The sequence below is a fragment of the Salvia splendens genome, chromosome 16 (genome assembly GCF_004379255.2).
Source record: "Salvia splendens isolate huo1 chromosome 16, SspV2, whole genome shotgun sequence".
Taxonomy (NCBI): domain Eukaryota; kingdom Viridiplantae; phylum Streptophyta; class Magnoliopsida; order Lamiales; family Lamiaceae; genus Salvia; species Salvia splendens.
Genome location: NC_056047.1, coordinates 248,075 through 267,726, shown reverse-complemented (window position 1 = coordinate 267,726; position 19,652 = coordinate 248,075). Strand labels below are relative to the sequence as shown.

General features: G+C 46.3%; 1 protein-coding gene across 1 annotated transcript; it reads left to right on the top strand.

Annotated features, from left to right (window-relative positions):
- The first annotated feature begins 16,393 nt into the window (after positions 1-16,393).
- On the top strand, positions 16,394-17,527 carry LOC121771207. The gene is made up of 2 exons (XM_042167985.1): positions 16,394-16,824; positions 17,015-17,527. Exons 1-2 carry the CDS (start codon positions 16,752-16,754, stop codon positions 17,410-17,412), a joined length of 471 nt encoding a protein of 156 aa, XP_042023919.1. The 5' UTR covers positions 16,394-16,751; the 3' UTR covers positions 17,413-17,527.
- The last annotated feature ends 2,125 nt before the right edge of the window (positions 17,528-19,652 follow it).

Genomic DNA, 19,652 nt, shown 5'->3' with positions numbered 1-19,652 from the left:
TTATACGATATAAATTAAGTTACCTATATATATAAATGTAAATGGAACGTTTTCTAAAAATTTATTTCAGTGCCGCCATTATAACTAATTAAATTTATAGAATTATTTTTTATACATTTTTTAAAGTCTCAAGACTCAACAACTATAAATGATGCTTTATATTGTATTTCAATATATTTGATGCTTGCATATAAATTAAAAGGCATTAGTTTCAATCATTATGAATAATTAAATGCGCATAATCAAATTGAGTCTTTATGCCAGTTTCCTAATCAAAAGTATTAATATTGATATAAATTTAAAAAAAGAGAATGTAATAAAGTTGAGAAAATAAAAAGATTATTTTTTGTTCTTATGGGAAAGTGAAAAGTTTTAGGACTACAAATATTATTGGTTGGTTACCCAAATCCTTGACGGAAGGCTCTGAGAGCATCCACTACTCGTCCCGCGCGCGGCTCGCGTTCCATCCCAAAGGGACGGTTCCGTTGCGGGACCCGTTGCAACGTTCGTCTCGTACGAGCCCGTCCCCAGCCCGTCCCGTAGCCCGTAGCCGCGAGAAAAGGGACGCGCCGTCCCGACACGCGCCCGGGCGACGTGTCGCGCCCCTGATGCATGCGTGACGCCCACTTGCTGGCCCGCGAGTGGGCGTCGTCACGGATGACGCAATAATTCGTTTTTTTTTAAATTCAAATTTTAATAATAAAAAATATTTTTCAAACGGTAATGTTACCGTTATTTTTTTAATTTTTTAAATTTTGTATTTATTTACTATATAAATAATCCTATTTCATACTCATTTCACACAAAAACACACATCTATTCCTCTCAAATCCTCTCTATAACCACTCCAATTTCATCTTAAATCAACTCAAACAAATGGATCCTTTTGAGCAAATGCGTCAACTAATGGAACAATCACTTGAAGAAGTGGAGCGCATCCGTCAATACAAGAACGGTTGTCTATTCGGGCTAGGACACGCGACTCTAGCACCCACGCCAACTCCAAGAGGATCTAATTGAGCACATTTGAGAAAACTTTGGCGGAGAAAATTAAATTATGTCATTTTTATTTTTTTAGGATTTTAATTATGTCCATTTTATATTTTTTTGAATTTTAATGTTGTTTTAATTTTAATAAGTGTGCTTGTTTTAATTGAATTGGGTTGGAAAAAAAATAAAAAATGAAATTTAATGAATAGTAATTTAAGGGACGAATAAAGGACGGAGCGTTGCAGGTTCCGTCCCTTAGTTAAGGAATGGAGGAATAAAGTACAGTGGAACCCTCAAATAGTAATTTAAGGGACGGTGGGGAGACAGCTTACTGGACGCTCTAATCAGCCATGAAAGCAAACCTCACCGGCTTTTTGATGATCGGTGACACGCCGAGATCCCTTTCACCAAATTGAGTGGTTTGATGAGTCTGCATAGTTGGGAAATGCAAAATTGGAAGAGAAAGTTGATGTCCTACGCTGTCGTCGGCAGTTTCTGCAAATGATGCATAACTTGCAGAATTTAAATTAAGAGAATTTCAGTCCTTCGAGAATTTAAATTTATAAATTAATATAACAAAATTAGGATATTTTCATAATAAATAAAATTGATTCATAAATCAAGGTTAAAAACAAAGAAAAATTAGGAAAAATAGAAACACCAAAAAAATACTAGAAAATGACTTTATAAGGAAGAAAGAGTCTCATCTTATCATTTTAATATTAATTAATGCAAATAATGATAAATCTATATATTATATAAATATTAGAAAGTGTAAATAGTGAAAAAATTTAATCACGTATGAAGTACCAGAACTTATTAAGAAATTAAATATGAGGTTGCTGACAAAAATGTGTCAAAAATTATATGTCAACATTATAATTAAATGACAAAAATGCCCTTATAGAGCCTAAGGGTGTTTTTGTCAGAAAAAAACATCATTCGTGATTATATTAAACGTTAGGGCCCCCGAGCGCTATTTTTTTTGTTAGGGATCTATGGTGCCACAACCCAAAATGTTAGGGACTAAGGGCATCCGCAACGCGTCTCGTTGCTGTCTCTATCTCGTATCGGAGAGACGAGACGGCAGCGAGACGGCGTTGCAGGGATACGTCTCGGTCTCGTCTCGGCAGGACAACTCGCCACGCACCAGCGCGCGACGTGGCGGGCACTGGCGTAGGCGTGCGCTGGTGCTAGGCGTGACGCCCACTCGCCGGCCAGCGAGTGGGCGTCGTCACGCTAACGCAATAAATCATTTTTTTAAAAAAATTCAATTTTAATTTAAATTTTTTTTATAACGGTAATGTTACCATTTTTTACCGTTCAACGATATTTTTTTATTTTTTCATTTTTATTTTTTTTTCCTATTTTACTCTATAAATACTCCTATTTCATCCTCATTATACACACAAACACACATCTATTTTTCTCAAATCAGCTCTCTTTCCTCTCCAATTTTAATCGCACCTCTCCAATTTTCATCTCAAAATCTTCGGCGACGGAAACGAGGGCGGCTCCGACGGATATGACTTGAAAACGTTAGGTGACTGAGGGGCATGTACAATGTCTTGGGTGCTGCCGGTTCCGGTTCGTCGACGCCGGGCACCCAAGGCTCGTCGACGCCGGCGGCGTACCAACCACCCTATTTTGATGTGGATGCATACTCTCGTCCCTCCGCCCCGAGGTATGGGCAATCGCAGGGATTATCCCAAATTAGGGAGGATTTTCCGGATAACCCAATCCGGAAGGAGGACGAGGCGGTGGAAGCTCCAGGGGTCGTGCATTCGACGCCGTGGAGGAAGAGGAGGGGGCGGCCGAGGATGAGGATATAGGCCGTCATCCATACAGCCGCAAGGACACGATGACTCTGTTCAACGCTTGAGTCAACGTCTCGTACGATCCCATCGTTAGGAATCAACAAACCCACAAGTATTTTTGGGAAAATGCCACCTACGCCTACAACGAGAACAAGCCGTCTCGGTCCCGCCGCCGCACCATGAAGATGCTCCGCAATCATTTTGAACGAGTCGACAGAGATGTCAAAAAATTTTGCGGCATCTACTGTTGGAATCTTGAATTTAAGATGTCCGGTCAATGAAGTTTGACCAATAATAAATATGTCGAGACATTTAATTTTTAAAAATTAAATGATATAGCGTCGGTCTACGTTCCGCGTAGATGACCGTAGTATATTCACTTTCTCAAATCCGATTCCCGGTGAGTGAGAAATAGTGGATAAAAGTTGGTCACATTGTAGCTTTTGATAAAGCTATGAGTTGAAAGTGTAGGGAGTAATTAACTAGTGTTAATTATCCCACATAGGAGATGAGACACATCTTTAAATGTGTATTTATTAAGTGACTTACTACACTTAGTAATTATCGTGGACTAAAATGGGTGAAAGAGCCCACACGCGCGCATACGCGCGCCGAGCCGAGCCATGCCCGCGCCCGTGCCCTTGGTCTTGGACTTGGACTTGGATCTTGACAATTGGTCTTTGGGCTTGTCCCTGGATCCAGACTTAATGTTTTGGACCACCTCAGTTTTGGGCAGCAGCGTGATCAACTTGACATGCTGCTCATTGATCAGCAGCCTGATCATCTCGGCCTGCTGCGCCTGGAGCGATGGCTTGATCAGTGTCTTGATCAAGTCGTTTCACGAAGTCCACATGTAACCGGTTGAACTAGGGCGTGTACAGCGTCTAGATTCAACGTCGACCACTCCAGCTTTCAAACTCGTAACGGCCAGCGGTTACAGGCCCGCCATGATGACAGCCATCAAGGCTAAGTTGACCCCGCAGTGGACCAAGCCTATAAATAGGCTAGTCATTCCTTGCATTAGTATAACAGTACATCATACGAACATACTCACAAGCATCATACTCTCTCTGCATTGTCTTTCTTCCCGAAGCTCTGCCCTCTCCTCTTCCATTTCGTCGGAGCTCTGTTGATTGCAGTGCTGCTTCACCAGAGACGTAGCCGTTTTATCTTTGGGGACGACACGCCAAACTGAGAGCACTACCGGGGCGTATCTCGTCTTGCGGAAAGAGGCCTCCTCAACTCGGGTAAGTTTTTTTTTCCAGTTTACAGTTTCGATTTCATGGTAATTTTCAGTTTTAGTTCTTCCTTCTTGGGTTGTATTACGCCCGGTATTGTTTATCTCTTTGTATCACAGTAATTTTTCTTAAACCAACATCTACAAGAATGAAGCGGCTCAATACCAAAGCGGAGACAGTGGAGCCGACATTATGAGAGCGGCTATGCCAGTCTTTTTTTATGACAACAACAAAAAATTCAAACATGTCGATGTTTGGGAGGCCGTCAAAGACGTTGAAAGGTGGGTCGGCGGTGTCCAGTCCAGCACGAGCTCGAGCTCGAAACGCACGAAGCACATGGCGGGTGGCCAATAATAGATGAATGAAGTATGTCATATTTGATCAGGATTATTGAGTGCTGTTGAAAATAGATGAATGAAGTGGGTCATATTTGATTTGGATTTAATGTGATTGCTATTAACTCTGTCAATCATTGCTTAACAACTGTGTGATGTAATCAATGGATGCATATTTGTGTGTCCATTTGCAGGGAATCATGCTTGATATTTGATGGATCCGCGAATTTTTGATGTTAGCAAATGCTGGTAGAGAATGAAAATACAGACACAAAGAATTTACGTGGTTCGATTTACTGAAGTAAATCTACGTCCACGGGAAAAAGGGAGGGCAAGATTGTATTGCTTGATCTGTTTTCTACAGCTTACAAATACAAACTTGCTATTTGCTATATGGTGTTTTATCTCTAGAGAGCTTAACCCCCTCATATCAGATCTAAGTTCCATTTATATCTTGGACTAAGATCGTGGCTTGCATCACCACCCTAAGTCGTGGATGTCGTGTAGGTCATGGCCTAAGATCGTGGATGTAGCGTAGGTCATGGCCTACGATCGTGGCCTGAGTTGACACCACGTGGTAGTGGGTGTGTTGGACATCCTGTATGGGTCCACTAACTCCTTGTTCGGTCGAATACTGAGACCGAACTGCTTTGGTTGCCGATCTGAGAGTAGAGCTTGATGCCGACCTGAGAGCAGAGCTTGATTGGTTGGCTTTTACCGAGCTGTAGGCTGAGGCCGAACTCTTTGGTAATGCCGAACTCATACTCCTGCTTTGGTTGCCGATCTGAGAGTAGAGCTTGATGCCGACCTGAGAGCAGAGCTTGATAGGTTGGCTTTTACCGAGCTGTAGGCTGAGGCCGAACTCTTTGGTAATGCCGAACTCATACTCTTCCTTGGGCTTTGGGCTGATGGGCCGTCATTGCTGTTGGGCTTGTTTAGTACGCACCCCATCACTACCCCCCCCCGAAAAGCGAAGTGAATCACTTCGGCGAAGCGAGTCACTTCGGCATTCTGGAATACGGGGGGAGGCTGAAGTCGGGGGACGTGCCCTGCGCGTGACTGCATTAAATGCGGCATTAAATGCGACAGTAAAATCTGGCCGTCGAATCCTGAAAAGGTGGGATATGAAACGGTGCGATGATTTGAAATCTTTTCCAAATCTGATAAATACCGCCTTTCTTCATCATTTGAACACCTTTGCTATTGGCTTCTTCTGCACTCTCTATCTTTTGCGTGAAAAATTTCCTTCCGCTTTCAAAAATTTCCTCAGGATTTCTTCAAACTTTCAAAGAGTAAGAACCATGTCTGCTTCTTCTTCGTCTGAGTCTGGTAGCGGTAGAAAAGGGGGTAAGGGGTCTTCTAGCCGGAAAGAATCCGGGGAGAAGACCGTAGAGTATTTTCACAGTATCTTGAGTAAGGATACTGTGATATCCCTTTACGAAAAATACTCTTTTCCTGGGGGGAAGGCGGTGGTTCCCGACGATGATCATAGGGCTAACGATCCGCCGGAGGGTTATGCCACCGTTTACGAAGCCTGCTTAGAATGCGGGCTTCGTTTCCCTCTTCCCCCACCTTTTGTAGAGTTTCTTGATTTTTTTCAACTCCCTTTAGGTCAGGTGACTCCGAATTCTTGGAGGCACTTGTCGGCTTTTGCTGCCGAACTCCGTAGGTTAGATAAGGATCTGTCTCTGCGGGCAATCCTTAATTTTTTCCAATTTAAAAGGAAGGGATCTTGGTTTTACTTGATCCCCTTACAGCCTTTTAGGGCATTCTGCAAAACCAAGTGGCCGAAATGGCAAAACCGCTTCTTTTTTTATAATAGGACAGCGGCTCCGGGCTTCCCCTGGAGAGGGCCGAAGTCCGTGATTCCTCACCCTCGGTTAGAACCATTGGCCGAGCTCGATGACGAGCTCAACAAGATTCCCATAGTTAGGAAACAATACACGGAGTCTGAGCTCGTCAAGGGCGACGTCGTGTTCGACATCTCGTCTTCGGACGAAGAGGCCGAGGGTGAGGATTTCTCTTTACCTTTATGTTCTACTGCTTTAACGAAGAAAACTAACCTTGCTTTCTTGCTTTTTGGCAGTGTACATGCTGAACAAGGCTACCCGAAAATCTTCGGAGTCCAAGGAGCCGGAGAGGCCGAAAACCGCCAGCTCGGCGTCTGATGCCGAGAGGACTCCGAAAAGGCAAAAAACCTCTTCGGATCCGAAGAAGCCGGAGTCAACTTCGGCAAAGGGGAGGGGGAAGGCCCAGAAGCCCCCGAGAGCGCCAGAGAAAGACGTGGTCTTGGCGCCTCCTTCGGAACATATCTGTGAGCCGTTTTTATGGCCCACGGACTTCGCCGAGGTGAATTCTCTTCTTGATTTTCTGGCCTTGCTTTTTTTTTTTTTTCTGTATTTTTTGTGGTCCCTTTGTTGACTTTTTTCTTTATTCATTTTCAGAGGAACGATATGCTCTCCAAGCTCGTCGCCGTCGAACTCTCCAAAGCGTCCAATGACTATGCCGAGATGCAGAGGAAGTTGGCAGCTGCTTGTCATCGGGCCGAACAGGCTGAGGCTAACTTTGAGAAGGCCAGAGCTGCTAGGATTTCGGCCCAGGATGAAGCTCAGTTTGCCAAAAACCAGCTCGTCATCCAGCGAGAGCAGGCGAAGCGGAGCGATGCTGCTGCCGTGGTTGCCCAAGGGGAGGCTCTCCGTGTTTACACGGAGAAACTCTTTTTGAGCAGCCAGTTCTCGGCCTTTGTCGGTAGCCTGGTAAGGCTAATTGCCGATAAGGGCGAGCAGGGGGCCGACGTCGTGCTGCCTCTGTACAGCCGAGAGATAGCAGCTCGGCTTCAGAATCTGCCGCTCCTTGAGGAGCTCGCTTCATCTTCGGTCCTGCTTTCTGCAGACCGAGTCCGGAGTTGTCGAGCTGATCGGGACGAGAACCTGGAGGCTATCTTTGCCTCCGTGGGACCCGTTTCACCCGCTTCGACTTACAACGGAGAGGGTGAGGCCGAGCCGCTGGAGCGGGAGGCCGAAGTCGATCAGGCCGGGCATCCGGAGAAGGAGGCCGATCAGGAGGCGGAGGCGAGGCCGGCAGGAGGCGAGGCCGAGGCTGAGGTAGCCCAGGAGAAGGAAGCTGTACCAGACCGAGGAGCCGGAGACGAAGCAGGCGGAGTATGATTTCGTCTCCCTTCTCTTAGTCTAGTTTCTTCCTTGTAAAATGGCCTTGAAGCCCTAGTGTAAAAAATTTTCCTTGTGAATGAAAAATTCTCTACATTTGTCTTCGTATAGCTTTTCGTACTCGCCTTTATTCCTGTTGTATTTTACTATCTGCTCGGTATAGCTGCCGAACTAATATAGCTGCTTTGTACCCAAGGAGATGGAGATACTTCACTGGAAACGGCTGTACTCTTCGGCTTTGGACGAAGCTGAGAGAAGAGCTATAGCCGATCAGACGAAGAATGACGAGCTTCTGGCTCGTTTAGTGAAGCTGGAGGCCGATATCAAGGACTTAGAGTCCGATAAGAAAGATCTGGAGGCCGAGCTGAATACGGCCATTGCTGAGAGGACTGCGTATGAGGATTACATCCGTGTGCGCGGGGGAATGACCATATCAGAAGTTCAGGAACGAGTTGACGAACTGTGGGAGGAGTATAATGTACTCCGGAGGAACAATGCGCTGGAGAGCTCGGCTTGCCAACAAGTCGTGAAATCATTGCGGCGCTGGGCTTCTCGGTACGACATTGTTCTTGCCCGGCGTCCCTCAATTGAGAGATTCCTCCGGCATATCGCGCCAACAGATGCTCGCACTCCAGATCAAACCTCTGGTTCCCTTGTTCAAAATCCTACTCCCAGCCAACAACGAACTCCGGAACAGCCGGAAACGTCAAGACGAGAACGGGCTCAGGAGCAACCGGAATCGTCAAGACGGGGACGGACTGAAATTCGCCGAGGAGTTGTGACTATGAGCGAGCAAGATCAGCAGATGCTTATTGCAGAGACTCTTCATCGCCGAGGTGTTAGGACTTCTCGGGCTCGGGGAAGAGGCGTTGGGTCGAGGATAGCATCTCGTCGACCTGCTTATTCTTCATCTGCTCGGAACAACCGAACTCGGCTTCCAGAGGATTTTGCAGATAGGTGGCTTAACTTCAGCAACCCTGGACAGTAGAATAGTCCTTTGTAATAGCGTAACGCCATTTTGTAGGGTAGCGGAGTTGTATGCTGAACAAGATTTGATAAATGAAATTTTGTTTTCGCTTCTAACACTGTATTTACAGCTTAGCGAAAAAATTTCATCGTACTTGTCCTCGGTCTTATGAAGTAAATTTCTTTGACCGGACTTGGTCCTTGGTCTGATGAAATAAACATCTTTGACCGGACTCGTCTTTGGTCTGATGAAATAAACATCTTCGACCGGACTCGTCTTTGGTCTGATGAAATAAACATCTTTGACCGGACTTGGTTTGTGTTCTAATTTGGCGATTTTTGTCGCCGGGATCGAACTTTCCCTTGTCCTAATTCGGCGAGTTTTATCGCGTGGATCGGACTTTCCCAGTTAACCGAAGTGGTCTTATGCAGTAAACCTCTTTGACTAGACATGGTCGTCCCCGGTCTTATGAGGTAAACTTCTTTGACCGAACTTGGTCGTCCTAATTCGGCGAGGTTTATCGCGTGGATCGGACTTTCCCTAATTGCAGTTCGTTTCAGACGAAGTGCTTATTAAGCTGAATTGCGGTCTTGTATCCTCCTTGGAAGCTTGGACTCACAATCGTTGGCTTATTGCAGTTCGTTTCAGACGGACTGCTTGTTAAGCTGAATTGTGGTCTTATATCCTCCTTAGAAGCTTGGACTCACAATAGTCTTTAATAATCGATCTAAAAAGGGGATCAGTCTTTAAAGAACGATATACCTTGGTACCATTTGTAAGAGACGACAAGCACATAGAGACAAAACACATAGGGAAAAAATGAAAAAGACGAAGGAAAAAAACTTTAAACCTTTTTTTTTTTTAAAACGACAAGTAAAAGGTACAAGTAAAAAACAAACAAATAAAAACACATACCCCTATGACCGAACTAGACACGAGACGGACTGACCGGACTTTGTCTCTTACAAGTGGAACTTCTTGAGGTTGGAGACGTGCCATGTTCGGGGTACTTGTTCTCCTGACATGTGAGTCAATTTATAAGACCCTTTGCCGAGGACTTCGGACACCCGATATGGACCCTCCCATGTGGGTTCGAGTTTGCCCAGCTTTTCTGCTCGGCTTACTTCGTTGTTTCTCAAGACGAGATCTCCCACTTGAAATTGAAGCTTTTTCACCCTTTGGTTATAATACCGGGCTACTTGCTCCTTATACTTGGAGGCTTTTATGCACGCCAATTCTCTTCTTTCTTCGGCGAGATCTAGTTCTGCTCTCAGTCCGTCGTCATTCATTTCTGAGGAGAAATTTAGGGTTCGGGGACTGGGTACGCCGATCTCCACCGGAATTACGGCTTCAGTGCCGTACACCAGGCTATACGGAGTTTCACCGTTGGAGGTTTTGGGTGTAGTTCGGTAGGACCATAGGACTTGAGGGAGATTTTCTACCCATTGTCCTTTGGCTTGTTCTAACCGAGCTTTTAACCCTTTCACCAGAATCCGGTTCGTTACTTCCGTTTGTCCGTTTGCTTGGGGATGGGAGACCGAAGTGAACCGCTGTTGTATGTTCAGCTCTTGGCACCAATTCTTGAACGTCTTGTCGGTGAACTGAGTCCCATTATCCGAGATGAGGATGTGGGGTATGCCAAATCGGCACACTATGTTCTTCCAGACGAAGTCCAATGCCTTTGAGCTCGTTATCGTAGCTAATGGTTCAGCCTCCACCCACTTCGTGAAGTAGTCCACGGCAACGATAAGGAATTTCATTTGCCGAGGAGCTTGAGGAAGTGGTCCCACTATGTCTATGCCCCATTGCATGAAAGGCCAAGGGCTTTGCATAGTGTATAGATCGGTCTGCGGCATCCTTGGGACATTTGCATGAATTTGGCACTTCGTACACTTCTTGACGAGCTGCACTGCCTCTTGTACCATGGTTGGCCAATAATATCCCCATCTCAGAACTTTTTTAGCTAAAGCTCTGGCTCCGATGTGGCTACCGCACGATCCTTCATGAACTTCTCTGAGGATGTAGTCCGTCTCTTCTGGTCCTACGCACCGCAATAACGGCTGGAGGTAAGACTTTCTAAAGAGGACTCCTTCATGAAGTTCGTACCGAAGAGCTCGGCACGTGATCTTCCGAGCTTCTCTCTTATCCTCGGGCAATTGTCCTTGATCCAGATACTGCAAGATCGGCGTCATCCAGTTCGGCGAGCTGGATACAGAATGTACCTCGGCTTCATCAATGCTTCGATGCATTAATTCTTCCGCCTTTGAGCTCGGATCTGAGGCCAACTTACTTAAGGTATCTGCTCGGCTATTTTCCGCTCTGGGAATGCGGATTATCCGAAAATAGGAGAAACTTCGGCTGATGCTTTGCGCTTTGTCCAAATACTTCTTCATTCTCTCGTCACGGGCTTCACTTGTACCCAACATGTGATTTACTATGACTTGTGAATCACAATGGACTTTGAGAGATTTGACGAGTAGACTTTGCGCTAACTGGAGTCCGGCCAGGAGGGCTTCGTACTCGGCTTCATTATTAGTAGTGGGGAATAGGAAACGAAGTGAGTAGGTTACCTCGTGTCCGTCGGGAGCGACAAGTAAAATACCAGCTCCACTTCCCATCTTGTTTGAAGCTCCATCTACGAATCCGCTCCAGCAGTCCGGCGGCTCTACTTCGGATTCCAAGGGTTGTGCTAGTTCGGCATTGGCAGAATTCTTCTGTTCGGCAATAATAGGAATTGCTTGATCGAACTTCGCTTCTGCAAGAAAATCTGCCAAGGCTTGTCCCTTGATGGCTTTCCGAGGTAGATATTCAATTGTGTGCTCTCCCAACTCTATAGCCCACTTGGCGATTCTGCCCGATGCTTCTGGCTTGGTCAAAACTTGCCGAAGAGGTAGATCGGTTAAGACGCATACCTTGTGAGCATAGAAGTATGGCCGCAGTCTCCTTGCTGCATTTACTAACGCCAGAGCAATTTTTTCCAGAGGTTGATACCTTGTTTCTGGACCTCTTAATGCTCGGCTTGTAAAGTAGATGGGAAACTGCTTTAGGCCTTCTTCTCGTACAAGCACCGCGCTGATGGTTTGATCCGATGCCGCTAAGTATAAGAATAGTACTTCGGCTTCGGCTGGAGCAGAGAGAATAGGAAGCTCGGCTAGATAACTTTTGAGCTCGTCAAAGGCCTTTTTCTGCTCGGCTCCCCACTCGAACTTTGGTGCCTTTTTCAACACCTTGAAGAACGGCAGTTGCTTTTCGGCTGCTTGGGAAAGGAATCGACTCAGTGCGGCTAGACATCCGGTTAGCCTTTGCACGTCATGTATGGACTTCGGCATTGCCATGTTCTGAACGACTTGAACTTTTGAGGGGTTTGCCTTGAGTCCGTCTTTTGAAACCCAACAACCCAGAAACTTTCCCGAATCTACCAAAAAGGTACACTTTTGGGGATTAAGTTTGAGGTTGGCTTTCTTGAGCACGTTGAGAGTGGACTTGAGGTTGTGCTCGTACTCCGAGGTGCTTTTGCTCTTGACGACTATATCGTCAACATATACTTCGACTTCCTTTCCAATCAGGTGCCGAAAAAGCTTGTCTACCATCCTTTGATAAGTGGCTCCGGCATTCTTTAAACCGAATGGCATCTTTTTATAAGCGAAAATGCCGAAATCAGTAATGAAGGCCGTTTTTGAAGCGTCAATCTCATCCATTAAAACCTGATGGTATCCTTTGTATAGATCAAGAAAACAAAAAATTTCAAAGCCTATCAGAGCTTCTACTTTTTTATCTATGTTCGGAAGGGGATAGCAATCTTTGGGACAGTGCTTATTTAGATCGGTGAAATCTATGCACATCCGCCATCCTCCTTCCTTTTTCTTGATCATGACAGGATTGGCCACCCACGAAGGATACTTCACTTCGAATAACACATCCGCCTTCAATAATTGACGGACTTCGTCATGGATGACTTGACTTCGTTCTGCCGCAAAGAGTCTTTGCTTCTGTTTTATCGGCCGGACCGAAGGATCAATATTTAAACGATGAGTGATTACCTCGGGGGGCACTCCGGTCATGTCCAACGGAGACCATGCAAAGACGTCTTTGTACTCCTTGAGGAGCTGGATGGTTTTTTTCCCGAAGTAGAGGCGTTCCCGCGAAGCCGATCTTAACCGTTCTGGATGGATCGTCTTCGTACAGCTGAACTGTCATCGAGTTCGGCTCCGGTATGACTTCGATCATCGCCTCTGACTCCGGCTGCTGTGATTGCTATGCTTGGTGGTGCCGATCTGACTGCTCGGCACTTCTAAGCGCAATTTGCAGGCATTCCTTTGCTCTTTTTTGGTCACCTCGGATGACCGCTATCCCTCCTTTAGTAGGGATCTTGATGGTGAGGTGATAGGTGGAGCAAACGGCCCGAACTGTGTTGAGCCAGTCTCTTCCCAGGATGACGTTGTACGGGGACCGAGCTTTTACCACGAAAAACTCAATCATCGTACTGGAGCTAGTAGGCGCTTTCCCCACCGTGATCGGAAGGCTGATAATACCTTCAGGGCGGGTGTCCTCCTGGGCGAAGCTCTTCAGGGGAAGCGGAGCCGGGCTGAGCCGAGCTGGGTCCACTTCTAGTTTGTCGAAGCACTCTTTAAAAAGAATGCTGACTGACGCTCCTGTATCCACAAACACCCTGTGGATCAGTTTGTTTGCCACTCCGGCTTGGATGACAATGGCGTCTTGGTGAGGAGAGATGGCCGGGACGGGATCAGCATCCGAGAACGTAATCACTTCGTCCTGCTTCAGCCTTTTATGCGTTGGCTCCTCTCGATTGGAGCCCCTGCGCTCTGACTTCAGGGACGACTTGGTCTTCCCGGCAGGGAGAGCGTCAATAGTCAGGATTACTCCATCATATTGCGGCTCGTCATCGTCTTCGGGATCCGGCTGCCTTTTCGGATCCTGAGGAGCGCAGTTCGCACCTCTCTGCTTCTTATTCTTCTTTGACTGCTTGCTTTGGTATTTTTTCAATGTCCCTGCCCTCACAAGAACATCGATACCTGCAGCCAAGTTTCTGCACTCCTCGGTATCGTGACCGTGGTCTTGATGGTAGGAGCAGTAGTTATCATGGGGTCGGCGCGCGGCAGATTTCGTCATCCGCTTTGGCTTTTCGAACAGGTCGGAGTGTAGTTCGAAAATTTCCGCTCTCGGCTTGTTCAGCGGTACGAACTGAGCGGGCGGCTTCTCGGGATTGAGACGGGGTCCCAATCTGTCTTGCACCGGAGTCCTTTGAATCCTTTCAAAAGGAGTTCGGCGAGGATGTCCCTGATCGCCAAAAGGAGTTCGGCGAGGATGTCCCTGATCGCTATGATCGGGCTTCCTCCTGTCTCCTCGGGACGATGAGCTGTCTAACGACCGTTTGCGACGGTCTGCCTCATCGGCCCGGGAGTACTGGTCCGCAATGTCCCACATTTCCTGAGCTGTCTGCGGACCGCACTCAACGAGCTTCCTGTAGAGAGCTCCGGGCAGGATTCCATTTTGGAATGCCGAGATGACAAGCAGATCGTTGAGATCGTCTACTTGCAGGCATTCCTTGTGGAATCTTGTCATAAAGTCGCTGATTTTTTCGTCGCGACCTTGACGAATGGAAAGCAGCTGAGCCGAAGTGATTCGGGCTTCCGCTTTCTGAAAGAACCTCCTGTGGAAGGCATCCATTAGATCTCGGTAAGATCTGATGCTGCCCTGGGGGAGGCTATCGAACCACCTTCTCGCGTTCCCGATGAGCAGCTCGGGAAACAGCTTGCACATGTGGACCTCGTTGAGACCCTGGTTCGCCATGTTATACTGATAGCGCCCCAAGAAATCGTGAGGGTCCACGAGCCCGTCGTAAGTCATCGACGGAGTTCGGTAGTTCTGCGGTAGGGGAGTTCGGGTGATGTCGTCCGAGAACGGAGTCTTCAGTGCTCCGTACACGGCGAATCCGATATCTCGTCGGTATGGAGGAGATTGAGTTCTCCTGTGATTCCGGTACCGAGGAAGAGCAGGAATATGTCGGGGTTGAGGATTCTTCTTCCTGGAAGACACGGCACTACTGCGGTAGTGACTTTCATGTCTGGATGAGGAAGGAGAATCCTCCGCTTTCGTCTTCGGCTCTTGGCTCTTTTGCAGGAAGGCTAAGAACTCATCCTGCTTCTCAGCCAAGAACAGCTTGACAGCCTCATTCAAATCAGGCTGCTGGGAAGACTCAGTGGGACGATTTTTGGAGCGGCCTGTTCCTTCGCCATGAGAACTGGTGGTGGATTTATCCCTAGGCTGTTTTCCAGACCTATGGGATGGATTGGCTTCCTCCTGGTTCTCACGGGCAGGAATACGGGTACTCTGCGATCTGGTATGCATTTTTTGGGTGGAAAAAAATGGATCAAAAATTCGCTTTATCACAAATTTTGTTCTCTGCTTCCCACAGACGGCGCCAGTGATGGATCCGCGAATTTTTGATGTTAGCAAATGCTGGTAGAGAATGAAAATACAGACACAAAGAATTTACGTGGTTCGATTTACTGAAGTAAATCTACGTCCACGGGAAAAAGGGAGGGCAAGATTGTATTGCTTGATCTGTTTTCTACAGCTTACAAATACAAACTTGCTATTTGCTATATGGTGTTTTATCTCTAGAGAGCTTAACCCCCTCATATCAGATCTAAGTTCCATTTATATCTTGGACTAAGATCGTGGCTTGCATCACCACCCTAAGTCGTGGATGTCGTGTAGGTCATGGCCTAAGATCGTGGATGTAGCGTAGGTCATGGCCTACGATCGTGGCCTGAGTTGACACCACGTGGTAGTGGGTGTGTTGGACATCCTGTATGGGTCCACTAACTCCTTGTTCGGTCGAATACTGAGACCGAACTGCTTTGGTTGCCGATCTGAGAGTAGAGCTTGATGCCGACCTGAGAGCAGAGCTTGATTGGTTGGCTTTTACCGAGCTGTAGGCTGAGGCCGAACTCTTTGGTAATGCCGAACTCATACTCCTGCTTTGGTTGCCGATCTGAGAGTAGAGCTTGATGCCGACCTGAGAGCAGAGCTTGATAGGTTGGCTTTTACCGAGCTGTAGGCTGAGGCCGAACTCTTTGGTAATGCCGAACTCATACTCTTCCTTGGGCTTTGGGCTGATGGGCCGTCATTGCTGTTGGGCTTGTTTAGTACGCACCCCATCAATATTCTTGTAGCGATTGGCATAATAAAATTGAACCACTTCTGGCTGGATGTCGAGCATCTTCAGGAAGCTCTTAAGAATGTCTTGGTAAATGTGGAGATGGTTTTCTTCTCCCTTCTCATACAATACGTGTATAGTGCTGAACCGTACCACACTGGGACAAGTTTGGTCAAGACTGAAGAGGAGGAGAAAGAATGATGAGAGAAGCTTTATACAGCAGGGCCATGGAGTAATAATTTGTCTTTACCACTAAGGTCAGTACATCGATTACTATATGGATGCTAGTATGAACTCTCAAGTTTATGCTTGGAATGAAGATCATGAAGAATTGAGTTTAAGGGAGGATGTTGAGTTTATTAAACTCAATTACTTCACAATTAAGGAATTTTAAGTTTATTAAAGTATTGGAAGCTTGGTGAATATTATGGAGAAATCAAGAAAATATGAGAATATGATGAAGTGGCCGAAGGATTCTAGAAGATTAAAAGTTGTCATGCAACTTGTAATTATTAGAATTATCTAGCTCCATGCATTAACCGACATAGAGAGATATTAGCAATATTATATTTAGAAAGAAGATAGCTAGAATTCTCTAGATGTGGTAATGTCGGTTAAGAACCGACTTAGAATTTCTATATATATATTGGCACTAGGCCATTTTGTAGAATGTGTACACAAGAGAAATATAAGAAAGTGTGTGTGAAAATAGTGAGAAAAGAGCCGTAGCTCATAGTTAGAAAGAAAGAGAGAGTTTTGTAGTGCGGTAGCACTTTTGTATGAGTGTATTTTGTCATTTCTTTTTAATGAGAAGTTTTTAATCTCATTTATCCTTCCATACTTCATCTTTGTAGAGTGCTTCTATATTTTGTGTGTCAAATACTCCAACAGTCCTCTTCTCGGCAGTCTCTACTGTTTCAAGATTCCTCCTCTCGGCAACCTCTAGGATTTGGGACGTCCTCTTCTCGGCAGCCTCTACTGTTTCAAGATTCATCCCCTCGGCAGCCTGGGGCTTCCTCCTCTCGGCAGCCTATAGGGTTTACAAATCCTACTAATGGCTCTTTCACTTCTAGGTTTCCGACCTCTAACCTTCCGTATCTTGAAGAGTTTGGAGGAAACGATTACAGGTTAGAGTTTGGAATTGAGTTAAGATTTGATTTTAGATTTTGTATTCATCCGTTCTCTGATGAAATCAACCACGTTCCTGAAACCCCACATCGTGATTTTATTTCTGGTCTTGAGCCCCGCAATGTATTTGATGATAATGTCGAGTTAAATGATCCTCCCCTCCCTAATGTGCCTGTCACATGGCCACAGCCTATGGAACCGCGTCCCTCTCCTCTGACACAGCCCGGGTGCCACACTCCTATCCTCTGACGCAGACTGTGGAGCCACACTCCTCTCCTCTGATTCAGCACGTGGAGCCTCGCTCCTCTCCTGTGTCTCTGCACGAGGAGCTACAGTCCTCTCCTGCGTCTCAGCACGAGGTGTCACGGGCCTCTTCTCCATCACAGCCTGAGGAGCTACGTGCCTCTTCTTCATCACAGCCCGAGGACCGATGCGCCTCTCCTCCGTCACAGCTATCTCTGATTCGCCACATTCCTATGTGGCCGCTGCTGAAGTTGACATTGCCGGTCCGCCGTTGTGCGAAGCGGGCATGGGATGTGTTGGACTGGTGTATCGGGGTGAACAAGCGTCAGAAGCCCGACCCTTGATGCTGACCTGAAGTCTCTTTTGAAGACAATTTTGATGTATCGGTAGTAGCATTTTTGTACTAGCTTGTACTTGAATTTGTTCGAAATGAAATTGTAAAGTCTATCCCAAATTTCACTTTTGAGTTCATAGATATATAGTGCTTTCTCCAAATGTTTCATTATTTGGTATTGCTTTTGCTGATCTGTGCTCTCTATTATCATTTATCATAAGTTTCCTCTGAGTATGTAAGTTGTAGATATGGAAGTTTTGAGATCTAAGAGCACTCACAACCATGCTCTTGCCAGCGAGCACGGTTGTGGGTCCGACCCCACTTTTTCTGCCTGCTCTCTGGCAAGAGCACAACACCCACAGCTGTGCTCTTCCGCAAGGACGAGCACAATTCAATTTAAAATTCAATTAAACAAAAACATTTTCATAAAATTAAAATTCATTAAAAACCACAATAAATATTACAAATTATAAATAAAATAAAAAAGACATAATTAAAATCCTAAAAATAAAAAATTACATAATTAAAATACTAAAAATACCTAAAAATTAAAAATTACATAATTAAACTCCTAAAAATTAAAAATTACATAATTAAAAGCTAAAAATACCCCCGTGGACGACTACTCATCCGGCGGCACTACCCCCAATTGTCTTTGGAGACCCAATATCATGGCCTTGTGCGATCGAAGTTGCGAGGGGGTCATGGTGGACCTATCGGCCATATTGAGTTCGGCCAAAAGTTGCCACAACGAGTTGGTGGGGGTGGAGGTGGCGCATATGGAACAGGAACGGGAGCGGGAACTGGAGCATCGACGGTTGCAGCCGCGGCTCGATGGCGGTTGGCCGCCGCCTTCTTCTTTCCTTGCGGTCGGCGTTGGGAACCGCTCGAGCCGGCGTCGGGGCTACCCAAGTTAGCTCCGGCTAGTTGGCTAGCCACTTCTTCGGAGCCGGCGTCGGATAGGGATACCGACCTTGACCGTTTGGAGGAGCCGCTAGAGGAGGATCTTACGCCTCCCATATACTTCGGGTGCGTCCGTGTCTCCTGTCAAACGTTGAGGTACTTGAACGACTTGTAGTTCATGGATTGGTAGGTGCTCAACGCGGCAGTGATGATGTCGACCTCGCTCCGGCCGCTCCCCGCATTCCGCTCTTCCTGGAGGAAATAGCCATTGAACTTGCCAATTTCATCGTTGGCTCGGTAGATGGCGTTGCGCACCATACTCTCGTTGCACTCGATTGTTCCCGGCGACCGGTTTTCATTGTACCGGCCAGCGATGCGCCACCAAAAGTGATTGCCGGATTGGTTCGTGCCAACCACCGAATCTTCAGAGATTTCCAAGTACGTCGTGAACAATTTATCCATCTCCGCCGGAGTGTACGGTGTGCGGACACCGCGAGTAGGAGGAGTCGGAGTTTGGGAGGAGGCGGTCGGCCTAGGCTCCGGTGTCCACCCGTATCGCCCTTCGGGGGCACCTTGGTCGTCGATTGGGTATGGCCGGTAGCCACACGGAACGCCCGAACTTTGGGTTTGAGGAGGGGCCGAATATTCCGTTTCCGAACTAGGAAACGGTTGTGAACCGAACTATTCGGGGTTCCAACCGTGGGAGGGCGGGGGTCATTGCCTTGGCCGGACATTGTTATGTTGTAGGAGTGGAAGAAAGATTGAGAATGGATATGAGAGAATGAAGATGAGAATGAGAATGGAAATTAGAGAGTGTAGATGAGAATTGTGTAGTGTGGGGTGAATTTTTTAGTGTGAAAGTGAGGTATTTATAGATGAAAATGTGTATTTTTGGGGGGAAAAAAATTAAAAAATGATGGAAAACGACAAAAAAACGGATATTTTTTTTTTGGGAAGTGGAATTTTTTTATATTTATTTTTAATCGGTTTTTTAAATTAAAAACCAATTTTTAATTAAAAATAATAATTCATAGACGTTGTCCAATCGCGTGCCGCCACGTCAGCTGCTCGCTGGCACGGACGTGCTCGATGCATCGAGCTGCGTCGTGCCAGCGGTGCGAGCGCAGTCGTGGTGGAGCTCGTCCTTGCCAGCGGCACGGACGGACGGACGGACGTTGTCCTTCCACCGTTGTAGATGCTCTAAATGGAGTAGCGTATAATGATGACCAATGAGTGAATAAATTTCAGTTTTGAGGATATGCCAATTTGAAATCAGTCATGATTATATCATCTAAATTGTGTGAGACTTCACTTACAACAAATAAAATTGAAAAGCAAGACCATCAC

What these genes read in the sequence shown, in the direction of transcription:
- LOC121771207 (XM_042167985.1), top strand. Translation starts at nt 16,752, where the DNA reads ATGGCTCTTTCACTTCTAGGTTTCCGACCTCTAACCTTCCGTATCTTG. An exon ending in TTTGGAGGAAACGATTACAG is followed by an intron (nt 16,825 to 17,014) that starts GTTAGAGTTTGG and finishes ACATGGCCACAG; the next exon opens with CCTATGGAACCGCGTCCCTC.